Below are 12,956 nucleotides of genomic sequence, written 5' to 3'. Positions count from 1 at the left end.
TTAAAAACAGGCTCACAAGCTCTCCCTCCCACCATCTCCCTCCACAGCTCCCCACAAAACACATACACTCTCTTCCTACCCCTATAGATTGTGATTTGGGGTTCAGTTCATATGGACCCTGTTTTTTGTTTTATTTTGTTTTTAAAGATTTTATTTATTTATTTGACAGACAGAGATCACAAGTAGGCAGAGAGGCAGGCAGAGAGAGAGAGGAGAAAGCAGGCTCCCCAAGGAGCAGAGAGCCTGATGTGGGGCTCAATCCCAGGACCCTGGGATCATGACCTGAGCCGAAGGCAGAGGCTTTAACCCACTGAGCCACCCAGGTGCCCCCGACCCTGTTTTTAAAAGGGCACCAGAGGAAACCATGGCACCTTGCATAAGTATTTTTATTTATTGGTATAGTCAGAGGACATGGTTTTCTGTTTCACACATTGAATGGTAGTCACAAAGATGATTTAATTATTGATAAATAGCTCTAGGAGAAATTGCGTTGAGTCCTATGAATCACTTCTCTGTTTATAAATTATGGAGTATATGAAGTGCAAAAGCTGTCTTAATCTATAAGAAATCAAATAACAAATGTAAAGTGTTTCATGTTTGTATGAAATTCTCATTGTATATACTACATCTTCTTTTGCACATAAGGAACTCCTATTGCCTTAATTAAAATGGCTTTGTAGCTAAGAAACCAGAGTGCGCTTGCTAAATAGGTAAACATGACTTGTAAATGTAATCATTCTTTGTGCAAAGTGCAGAACAGAGGGAGGGTCTGGAATTTTGAGTCTTTGTTTATGTTTGATTCTCAGATGCTTGCCTATTCACATTTAATACTCCAAAATATTTTTGAGAATTCTGCAGTTGTATGGAATTGTCCCTAAAGAGGGAAGGAACTAAATCTGTCCTTTAGAAGGAGAGAGATCTATTATTTAATGTTTTAAATGCGTTCATGTTTGAAGGAAAGCAATAGCATTATTCAGTAACATACTTTTGCCTGGTGTCTGTCTTCAAACTGAAATAATCAATACGATAATAAAACCCTATATTAGGACAATAGTCTCCAGTAGTAAGTGTTGAAAAAATTACGTGTTGCCCTCCTTTTCAGTCCTGGAGTAAGTACAATTTGATATTGCTTTGCCTAAAAGATTAGAATGGTTCTCTTTTTTTTTTTTTTTTAAGATTTTATTTATTTGACAGACAGAGATCACAAGTAGGCAGAGAGGCAGGCAGAGAGAGAGGGGGAAGCGGGCTCCCTGCTGAGCAGAGAGCCTGATGCGGGGCTGGATCCCAGGACCCTGGGATCATGACCTGAGCTGAAGGCAGAGGCTTTAACCCACTGAGCCACCCAGGCGCCCCTAGAATGGTTCTCTTTTGAATGTCGTAGAATTGTATCCACTCTCAAACTGAAGGTTTCTTAGAGGTGACCTCACTGTGCGCATCTTGGGTTCATTTTGTGCTTTTGTCCATATGTGACAGCTGAGAACCTATCACTATGGAGAGCTAAAGCAAAAGTAATGTTACATTATTACCATTAAAATTGAATCCTCCAATTACACTTAAAATGATTACCTGGGTCCCTGCAGCATTGTTTTATTTAGTTCTGTAAGAGGAAATAGGTAATTTAGTTTGAAACCTTGTTTGGTTGAAATCAGATACACTGCTATCTTTCCCCTTTTAGAATATGATAGTTTTCAGAACACAGTGAACATGATCAGATTTTAAGACTTAATGTTGTAGCTTGGATTACACTCTTTAGGCTTTGAGAGAATAACAAACAGGAATGACTGTTGCTTCCCTTACCTGTACTTACTAACTGTGTGTCTGTACCGTGTTTCTCATTTAGCCTTGCCAAACTGAAGCCTGAGAAGAGATGAACAACAAACCAGATTCAAAAAGGTCTTGAGAAGCACATATTTGCACAGTTGATTTTTAAAACAAACAATAAATTTACTTTCAATGAAGTCTTAGTGGCTGTTGACGAATTTTGTTTACGACATCAGCAGTTTCGATGGTTTGGTAATTTCCATATTAATCAATTTGGAACTTTTTCATCTTGATTTTGAGCTTGGGGGTTTAAATTACTGCTTGAAAAGGCAGAGAAGTGTTTTTTCCTATCATTTTTATTAGCCCCTTTTTCATAGTGGAAAACCATAGTCTAGCTGCTGGCGTATTCAGAAATCATCAGCACACATCAGTCCGATGTTAGAATCTGCTTTCGAGACGATGTAACGTACCCGTTTGGTTTGTGTGACACGGTGGCTGAGGACACAGGCAGGTGGCAGGGAGGCCTGTGGGGTGGGGCTGTCACCCACCACTTGGTAACCAAATCTGCAGGTTTGCAAGATACTTTTGAACAAAGTTGAGTCCCTTCATAGGTTACAGGGCTCAGACAAAAGATGGGGGTTAGGAAAAGAGATGTCTGTGCTTGGGGGCGTGGCTGACCCAGCAGGTCCTTCCTGGGAAAAAGTAGAGCCACTCTAGCAAATAGTAATTCTGAGGTTTGCTGAGACCACAGGGAGTTAAGAGCACATACCCTTTTATAACAGTGTTTCTGGAAAGATTCTGCCTGACCACGTGTTGTAATCACTACTCTCTGAATGTACGGGTGGGTCTCAGCCTGTCCTTCCTTTAGGAGGAAGCCTTCTGCTTAGAAGAAGCCTTAACTCACCATCTCTCCATTCTATGCGTCAGAATTGCCGGCAGGACTCCCATGTAGTCAGCTTCATTCCCCAAGAATGTTGGAATCGTATCACTCTTGAAAATAAATGCGATGATGAAACAGAGAACCATTTCATAAAGGGTGTCCTGGAGCTGGGTTGTGCACCTGTGAGAACGGAACTCCGCCCGCCCCTGCCAGGCAACAGCCCTGACCGGGATCCCAGGAAGGAGGCTCCCATAAGCCTGTTTATTTGTTGATGTCGGAAATAGTGGGACTTGTAGATTTTTATAGCTCAGGCCTAATTGCCCTGTGGGTGAATGTGACCGGTTGCACCCTGGTAACGTTAAATGGCACTCGGTCTAAGCTGCTGCTGATTTAGGGAATGCAGTAAAGATAACATCTGTGGGAAAGTCTGACCATCTGCATGAAGGATAGGCACAGTACTTCCTAACAGAAAAGAAAGGACTTCAGAGATCTTCAGGTTTCTCCTTTGTGAGCTGGACAGAGACCAGCCCCGTTGTGTGAGTACACACGCGGGGGAGGATCCCTCGGAGTAAGTTTCAAATCTGTGCAACCGAGGACTTCACGTTTGCTTCTAATTCGAATGGAGATGAGGTTCCCGTTTTCAACGCAGGAAAATTAAGTGTCAGGCTGACCTGTTAGCAAAGGCAAGTTCGAGGGTAGCTGATAATCATATTCTTTTCGAATTCTTCTCTTTCTTGTTAGCAGTTTTAAATAGAGAGCCCCTGACATCTACAGCGCGGAAGCTGACTGCGAGGAAGCCAGGGGAGGCACAAAGCATGACGGCGAGGCCTTTCTAAGACCTTTCCTGACGCTCCTTAACGCTGCCTTTGCAGAGACCTGCGGCATGAATCTAGAATGCCCCTGTCAAGGATGACACCTACTTTATAGTCTCTGTAAAGCAAACCTTTTCGTAAAAGAAATTTTTGACAGTTCTGAGATGCTAAGTCAATTTCAATTCCAGACGGTGTAGAAAATGGAATCTTTTCTGCAATTGATGTGAAAATTGAAGGCTAGTGACTATTCACTCTCTAATAACACAGGGTAAATAAATACGATCACACCATTGGAAAATGTCCTGGAAGACAGGCCAGGCTAATGACATTTACCACAACATGTATTGGGAATATTCTCTCTGAATGTTTTTATTTGTTACCATTAGAGGTTCTGTATCTTTCACATTAAATATATTGGATCCAAGTACCTGGTATTCCTAAATATATTTTTATCAAGCCACAAATTATTACATAAAGGTAATTGATTCTTGCAGATAGGCTTTTAAAGAATTCCCTGGCGAAGTGACCGCTTACATAATTGAGTGTTGGATGGTTTTCTTTTGACCTGTTTAATAATAGCCAATTTAGAGACAAAAGACCAAAATTGGATTAAATTTCATATCCTAGTGAAATGACCGTGTCTCCCGTTAACCTTTCCACTTCTCTGTTTTTAGCATGGATGAGATTGAAGGTAGGGCCAGGACACGTCAGGAAGGCCTGCCCTTCTCCACCAGATCATTCCCTTTGTCCTACGCTGTGCTGTTACTTCTCTAGCTTAGATGAAAGTCTGTCTTAACCTCCCTTCCCTTTCAACTGCGACCTCGTTTTCTCTCCTACGCATCCCAACACTTACCCTTTGATCAATTAGTATTTGTCCTCTTCATTTCTCCTGTTCTATCTGAAACTGCCTTTGGTGACACCTCATGCCCCTGGGCTCTACAGCCTGTTCCCGTGCAGGTTACCAGGGACCTCTTCACGGGGCGGTGTTCCCTGTGCCCCCTCAGCTCGCCTGGGTGGGCCCGTAGCACTTGGCATGTTGACAGTTGCGCTTCTTCGAGATCAGCCTCGCCGGGGTCTCTGCCTTCCATTCTAGCCTCTCAGTTCCATCTCCCTTTTCAGTCCCATGCCATGCTCTGTCCTTCAGGTAGTGGAGCTCCCCCTCCCCCTCCCCCAGCTCAGTCCTCAGTGCTCTTCTCTTTTCCTCTTCTCAGTAACACAGAGTTTTTCTGTTCTTGGGAAACAGCCTCTCGACTCTAAATACGGCCGGTGGGCAGATGACTCCCAGATTCACATCTCCCACCTGGGCATCTTCTTCCAACTCTAGATTTGTAGGTCCTCCGTCCTCTTCCCACACTGACTTGAATGTCGACACTTAATGTGCTTCCAGCTCAGTGCTGGGTACTGCTTCCCTCTTCTTCTCCCTTCTACCTTCTTCTTCTTTTGTTTCCTTCTTCTTCTTCAAATTATTTTTTTGAGAGAGAGCACGCACGTACACACAAGCAGGGAGAGGCAGGGTTAAGGGGGAAGCAGGCTCCCCGCTGAGCAGGGAGCCCGATGTGAGGCTCCATCCCAGGACCCTGGGATCATGACCTGAGCCAAAGGCAGAGGCTTAACCAGCTGAGCCAGCCAGGGACCCCTATTTCTTCCCTTATTAGATAATGGCAACTCCGTTTTTTTTGTTTGTTTGTTTTTCAGTTGGTTAGGTCCAAAACCTTCAAGTGATCCTTGACTCTTACATTTTCCTTACATTCCACATCCAGTTTATTGATGTACAAAAGCAAAGGTCCACGTGGTTTATAAATTCTGTAACGCCCTGGTACTTTTCCGTACCCCCCGTCCTCCGCCTCCCGGATGTCAGCAGTAATCCTCCAACCGCCCTTCCTGTTCCCACCTTGCCTCCACTGAGTACCTTCTGAACACTGCACTAGAAGTCATGTCCTTTCCCTCCTCTGTTCAACCCCCAGCAGTCTTCCAAGGCATTCAGAGGAGAGGTTCAAGGGTCACCTGTGGGACACCTACGCCCACCCCACCCGCCCAGGACTTGCCTCCTACCCGTAGCCCCTCTGACCTCTTCTCCTCTTGCCTTTGCTAACTTCACTCTGGCTGCACTGGCCTCTCCTCCCGCACCTGCCAGGCCCACTAGAGCCTTTGTCCTCGCTTGTGTCTCTACCTGCAATCATCCGTTCTCAGATACCCACAGGTTCGTGAGGGTCAGCTTTTCAGGGGGTGCCTCTTCAGCCTCACCAAACAGCACTCCCTCTCACCGTGACCCTTCCTGTCCCACTTTTTGGCACCGCTTTTCTCCTCCGCATTCACCACTGCCTAACATAGGATGTATCACACTTGGTTTAACATTCGGTTGACAGTGGCAGGGATCGTTGACCTTGGCCCTTGCCCAGTGCGTCATCAGGGCCCAGTGAGTGACAGAGGTCAGGACGTCCGTATGCGGTCAGTGTCTCCTCCAGCTTCCCATGGCCCATCTCCTCCTTGGTGCCCAAGACGTCGCAGGCTGTGGAAGGAAGCTCTGCTTCTCGTGCATACTGCCAGAAGTGCCTTGGGATCCCCCCTCCTCAGAGCCGTGGGCAGCCGAGGACTCAAGAAAGCCCCCGTAAAAGGACTCCTGTCCGTGCAGCCCAGAGGGTTTAAATGCTCAGGCATAAGTCTCCTCCCTTCGTCCCGGAAGTGTGGTCCTCAGACCAGGAGCACGGCAGGGCCTGGGAGCCTGTCAGACATGCAGAATCCTAGGCCCCTCTCCAGACCCACTGACATCAGAACCTGCAGCTTTACAGCCCTAGAGATTTCTGTGCACACCTCGGGGGGAGAGGCTGTGCAGTCCCATTCTGCCTGCTCCTGGAGTTTGCCTGTGGGATTGAGCTCCCCTTGCCACAGTGGCAACAGGCTTGAGAACACTCCTTTTGGGCTGCTTTTCCTCCCTCCGCCCCATCATGTCTGCACTCCCCTGTCATTCCAGTAAACCACTGGCCTGAATCCTCGTCTCAGGATCGGCTGCGCTGAAATCCAGACCCAGATGTGTTTGTTGACTGAATGAATGAATACATCAAGTTCCCAGAGTAAGCAGTGACAGTGTAGGTGAGGAATTTCTACCTGGAGTAATTCTGCAGTTTATGACAAGCTGTCACACCGGGGCAGTGCTGGTGCATGCTCCCATCTTTGGAAGATGATGTCACTCCAAAGCGTGTCTGTGACTGACCAAGACAGTCCCCAGAGAGCAGGCCTTTTCACGCTCCATAGGTCTACATCATGTCCTTTGGTTTATTGTTCAAGTTACCGTTTTCCCTGCTCTTAGTAGCCATAAATGATTTAGGTATTCTCCATTACGTCAGACTTCTAAAGAAAGATACAATTTCCAAATTGAAATCCTTCATGCCAAGCAGGCCCCAACCTTCAGGCTTTGGGTCGTATCGCTGAGGGGTCACAGATTGAAGCAAGGAGTCAATATTGAAATTGCCCTATTAATGCCTTCCTAAGCCTTAAAATGTCAGGCTCAGCAGATGGTGCAAAATTCTGTCCCTAAAAGAAGTCGGAGCTTTGTTTTCCTTTTCACAAGCTTCCCCAGGCGGCAGAGAATGAGCTGGTGAAACTGCGCCCTCCCTTCTGAAGACCACACCCACTGCCTTCACGCCCGGGGCCTCTACAGGTGCCACCGCCCATAGATGGCGCCCTGGAGTTTTCCCCTTTTCTCTACCGCCCTGAAGGGAGGACACTTAGCTGAGTACCTGGGGCCTAGCCTCCTGAGGCCCGGGATAGTCCTGATTTTTTTTTTTTTTTAAGATTTTATTTATTTATTTGACAGAGATCACAAGTAGGGAGAGAGGCAGGCAGAGAGAGAGGGGGAAGCAGGCTCCCTGCCGAGCAGAGAGCCGGATGTGGGGCTCGATCCCAAGACCCTGAAGTCATGACCTGAGCCGAAGGCAGAGGCTTTAACCCAATGAGCCACCCAGACGCCCCTGGGATAGTCCTGATTCTTAAATGAGGTGTATCTTGGGGTAAAGATAGCCATACCTCCTTAGCTGTTCCTTCAATACCTTATTTAATATTTACATATTGTATATTATAACATCCATCTCTCCTGTGTTAAAAAGACTGTCATTCTAGTTTATGTAACACTTGCAGTCCTTATAAAAAAAGAATAAAAGAACAAGTTTACATTATTTGCCCAAACAGAGGAACAGGGACTTTGAAATGAACTGAACTGACACAAACTAACTGCATAACATCCCTACTGTCTGTATGAAGGCTTCTCTGTTTCTACTCTCCCAGTAATTTAGCGTGTTAACCATTATCACCTCTTGGCTCCCGTTTCTGATTTCGTTGGGTGACGTGCTGGTCATGAGGACTTCCCAAAGGAGAAAAGTCCTTCGGGATTCTCTCCTTGGATTGTGGAGAGACAATCCACAATTGTCTCTCCGGATTGTGCTTCTGCTGGTACGGTGGCAAGCATTTAGCATTCATTGCGTGTTGGTATTGATGGACGTCCACTAAGAACATTGTTGCAATGACTCATTTAATCCTTATAATAACCCTATAGGGTGGGTGCTCTTTCTAATCAGCTGTTAGAGGTAAAGAAAGTGAACACAAATGTTCAGGGGTTACTGATGACCAAGGTCACACAGGGGCCCCGTGGCAGAGTCACAGCAAATTTGAACACGGGTCTACCCCTAAGGCCATGTTCCTACCCACTCTACTAAACCAGCTGAACCTTCTTAGCCTCTTCCAACGTGTTGGGCTGCCGTGACTACCCGGATGAGAGCCAAGATGGCTAGCGGTTAATCACGTGACGTGCCGTTGCTATTGTGTGCTAGGAAAAAAGAGAGATCCCTGTCGCTACCTGGGAAGTGTGGAAGTTAGTATCTTTTGAGCCAGACTTTTAACTTTTGTTCCTATTTGATTTCTTAGCATCCTCTGTCTGTGGTCTTATCCCTCCCAAAATAATTCTTAAGGACTCAGGAGTTTTACTGTTAATTTAAAAATTACTGATTGCCATATCCCTTCCCCCATACCTGACCCTCAAACCCATCTATACAGTACCCTGAATACTAGCGATGATTAAAAAAAAAGAGAACAAAGGTTAGCTCTATGCCTGCTCTCTTCTTTCAAGATGGCTATTGAGTCCTATAAATGCTTTAAGTCCTTTCCCGTTTTTAACCTCCTTTTCCCCTTACTGTGTACCTTCTTGTACCTCAGATCTTGCTCAACGGCTGCTCTTCCTTTCATCTTCTGCTGTTAAAACAGTCATGAGGCTGTGTGTGTTCGCAGTCTTGATTTTCTCCGTGAATCTCCTGATGTTCCCTATCTTCCTGTTTTCACCCTTGCCCTGTCCGTGCCGCCTGGATTAGCAATCCTGCTGATCCTTGGACGTGCCCCAGAGACCACAGTTCGGCCTTAAGGGCTGTGCCCCTTGGAAGACCAGTGCAGCTCAGGGCTGCCTGCCTGTCTGGCACTGCTCATTGTGTCTGTCTGGATCCTCGTACCTGGCCAGGGCACCTTTCCACGGCTGCTTCAAGGGAAGTAATCTTTTCTCGAATTCCTGCTTTTATAACCACTTCCGTCATCAGGAAAGCATCCCAAGTTTACTTTGGAATTCCTAGAATTTCAGGTTTTCTTTTTTACTTCATCTTTTTAGGGTATAGGGTTAAAAACTTTTTTTTTTTTTGAGTAAGTGATAGTATCAATTTAATCTTAGTATAGGGTGATTCTGAAAGTTTAAGGAAGTAAACTTTGAACACACTCTAAGATAGTTATTCTAACAGGATGGACATTTTCCCTTGATGAACTTTCTAGAACAGAGCAACAGCCAGATGCTTAGAGCATAGCAGCAAAGCACTAATAATCATTTATGCAGGATGTTTTCTGCTACACACCTGAATTGTCCTAGCCAGACTGGGGAAAAGGGGATTGCCCTCAGATGAATTTAGTTTCCTGCATCTCAGCATTCAGGTACATACATTTGCAAATGAGCAGTAAATCTCCTGATGGGCAATCATATTTCAGCACTTAATGATAAGTATTCTATTAAAGACTAACTTTCACTGCTTCTTTGCACATTGGCTGGTGAGAGCCACAGATCTGGAGCCAAGGAAGTCTGCAGCCTGTGAAGTATGGCCTGATGCCTTCCATTTCCTCAATGGGTATTTCTGGCAGGAAGAGCCATTTTCCTGGTGGGGGCGAGTGTGGGCTCCTGGCCCTGATCACTGCTCCAAAGGACTGCTTCATTCTCCTACCATATCCACTCCTGCCTCACCCTACCAGTGGGAGCAGCCTGGACTCTGAGGCAGGCACAGAAAAACAAGCATCCACGTGCCTTGTGCAAAAAACAGCTGGGGCAGGCAATGACTTCTGAGCATTTTGCTGCTCACCTGGCAGAAACTCTTTCTGATGGTGAGCAAGTGGCTGGCTATGGAGTGGGTAGGATGTCTTAGTCATTTTCAGGTAAAGCCATTCCTAAGTACATTCGACACCTGTTCCCTGAGGGCCTGCTCTCTGCTGGGGACCATACTGGGGGCCAGGGATTCCCGTGTAACTCAGAGAAGACAGGCCCTGCCACAGTGGCCCTTTGGAGGGGCTGGGGGACTTAGAACAAGTGCGCCCGCCCACAGTAGGGGCCAGAGTCACCTCCCTCCAGAAGATGACATTAAAACTGAGATCCAAAAGATGTTTTCTCTTTTTCAAGGGTCTTCTGGGGGACAGGAGTATTTGGCATCGGTGGGATTCAGACTCTTGATAACGTTCCTCAGTAAGAAATATATTTTGCCTTGCAAGCCAGTGGACCCACACACACAAAGTCACTAAAACCAACATTTCCCGGGGTAAGACTGGCCCTTCCTCCATGCGCTGTGCTCTGATGTACTGGTGAGAGCCGGCTGAGCAGAATGGTGCAGAGGTTCCATCCCCTGGGGCCAAATCCCAGCTGTACACTCACCAGCCTTGCATTTGCAGCAAGTTAATGAAGCTCTTTGTGCTTCACTTTTCTTGCTTGTCAAGTATGCATAATAATGGTACCTGCCTCACCCCGTTGTTTGGAAGCTAAAATGAGTCACTGTATCCCAGGCACCTCAGAACCCCTCCTGCTACAAAGAAAGAAAGCGCTCTGTAAATGGTAGCTCTCGTGATGTTACTGTTATTATGGTGTAACTCACTTGTTTGGAAACGCTAGAGGAGTCCTACCAAATTGATTTTACATTTTTAACAGGTTGCAACGCACAATCGAAAAATACTGTTTCGGTGCTGGAAGTCCTGTAGGTTTGCAGCGGGTGGGGAATGAGAGGCCATTCAAGAGAATGGCTTGATACATTGACATTTTTAAAGAAAATTAAAAGGACTGTAGCAACCGTGTGTGGGGGGAACTAAGGAGCTGGCCCAGAGCGTGGGGCCGGAAGCTCTGCAGGGCAGCTGTTGTGAAAATGGTGGCCAGCCACGGGGTGGCCACGGGGACAGAGATACGATGTGTATTTCTCAGGAGGCATCTAGGGGACCTAGGGATTTGATAGATATAAAAAATGAGAGAGAAAAAATAGTAAGAAATAATTCCTAAGGTTTGGGCCTGAGAAACTAGACTGATGGTGTCTACACTGATGGGAAACCCTGGAGGAACGTCCCTTCCGGAGGAGGAAGTGGGACCTGTTGAATCTGACTGGTTGATGCTTGTGTGCGAAATACCCCAGTGGACGTCACCAGGGAGCAGATGAGCAGGAGGGGCTGTGGAGATTAGGAAGTCGGAGACCAAAAAGGTGAAGGCCAACGTTCTGGGGACCCTTCAAATATTGGGGGGCAGCTTAGGGTGCAGAGTGGGGCCATGGAAGGTTTTGGTGACCGAGAGGCTGCAGCAGATAGAAAACCAGAAGATTATGATCGTTAAAGCCAAGGCAAGAGGGCGTCTTTAATTAATTAGAAGGATGTGGCCCACAGTGTTTCTGCTGAGAAGTCTGACGTACTCACGGGCCTGGCTGCATGGGAATTCTAGCATCATACGTGTCACTGACCAGTTTTGAATGGTTACCCATTTCAGGGTTTCTGTAGGATGGCAGTACACACAGAATCTCTGGATGCTAATGCTTGTTCCCAGTTAGGGATATAATATATTAATTCCTGTTGTAAGATGCAAGCTTTTTTTTTCCCCAACATTCTCTACACAAACACAGAAACCTGTGATTTCTGTATTTTTGAGCAATAGAAATTACATTTTAAGTGACATATTCATCCCCATTGCAGACCTTCACAAAGAATTACAGAATTAGTATATGAGGGATTAATTTTAACAAATTTAATGATTGGTTTTGTTGACCATGAGATCCGATAGAATTTCTCATTCCCTCTCTCTGTGTTGTCTTTCCTCCTCTGTCTGTCTTGGCAGGTGTCTTACTGCTGAGTCTGTGACCAGAGTTGAGTGTGGATCAGGATGACACCAGCCGCTCTGAATTATAATAGGACCCGAGTTCAATTTTCTCTCCTGTTTACAAAACAATAGAAGTACTTAGTTCAGATAAATAGCTTGCTTCCTCACAGTTCCTGCTTTAAAATTACCTTTTTTTAAAATTTAATTTTATTTTTTCAGTGTTCCAAGATTCATTTTGAAACTTTTTTTTTTCAAATTGTGACATTTAACCATTATAACACATAATAGGAGTCCTCACTCTATACTTATGTACATCTCAGACTGTTTCGCAGGATGTATTTTCTCAAGATTCGTGAGTTGCTTCCATTCCCGTGGCTTCTAAAAAAGAACAAACCGATTTTACCATTTACAGATATCTTTGTGTTTCAAGGCAACCGTGTTCATCTTTTATGTTCTATCTAAGGGGATATAAAGTTTGGGATATAGTCAAACTATTAATGCTTTATGTAAACTATTGAAATTGGTATATTGAGCGTGTGCCCATTATTTTTAGTTTGTCACCTTTTCTGCAGGGATCCTAGCTGTGCACTGCCTATCTGCATTATTTAAAAAAAAAATGTTTATTATTTTTTTACAGGTGTTTTTAATATCATGAATCATTCTGTATATTATGTACTTTATAGTCATGGTTGCATTCTAAAACATTTCCACTAGGTTTCTTTCTGGAAATATATTTCCCATGAAAATAGAGAATTATGTGTATTTCCTGCTGTGACACGATTTTGATTTCTTTTATATTTTCAATAATAAAATACTATAAGCTAAGTATCATTTTTTAAAAAGTAGAAAACGTAACTAGTTAGCTGTTGTTTGGTCATAGGTACCATTGCAGTCTTTAAATTATTTACTACTACGATTTTAGATCTGCCTTCACAATGTTCATGAACAAATAGAAAAAAGTGTATATAACATTTTCCCTATGGAGTTCTTTTTTTGGAAAGGTCGCATATTTAAATATAGTTTTATCCATGCGGGTCTTATTATCTATACTGTCAAAATTCCATGCTTTTACTCTTACGAGTAGACCCCTCTCTATGGAGTCTAGCAGAATTCCTTTGAATGTTATTTTTCTTGTGAGATGGAAGTTAGG

General features: G+C 44.9%; 1 protein-coding gene across 16 annotated transcripts in view; it reads left to right on the top strand.

The window, feature by feature from the left end:
- Window positions 1-12,956, top strand: part of PARD3 (par-3 family cell polarity regulator) — a 649,759-nt gene that overhangs the window by 453,246 nt on the left and 183,557 nt on the right. For 2 of the 16 annotated variants that reach the window (XM_032837843.1, XM_032837842.1), the window contains one exon: window positions 1,841-1,958. The exons of the other annotated variants lie outside the window; for them this stretch is intronic. In XM_032837843.1, coding sequence (XP_032693734.1) covers window positions 1,841-1,871 — 31 coding nt within the window. In that variant the 3' untranslated portion in view covers window positions 1,872-1,958. Of the gene's footprint in view, window positions 1-1,840; window positions 1,959-12,956 lie in introns of those variants that run through there. 16 annotated transcript variants of the gene reach the window in all.

Source organism: Lontra canadensis, unplaced genomic scaffold (assembly GCF_010015895.1).
Source record: "Lontra canadensis isolate GAN:19392208 unplaced genomic scaffold, GSC_riverotter_1.0 scaffold100, whole genome shotgun sequence".
In the NCBI taxonomy this organism is placed as follows: domain Eukaryota; kingdom Metazoa; phylum Chordata; class Mammalia; order Carnivora; family Mustelidae; genus Lontra; species Lontra canadensis.
Note: the sequence above shows the minus strand (reverse complement) of the source record. Positions and strands in the feature narration are given on the sequence as shown.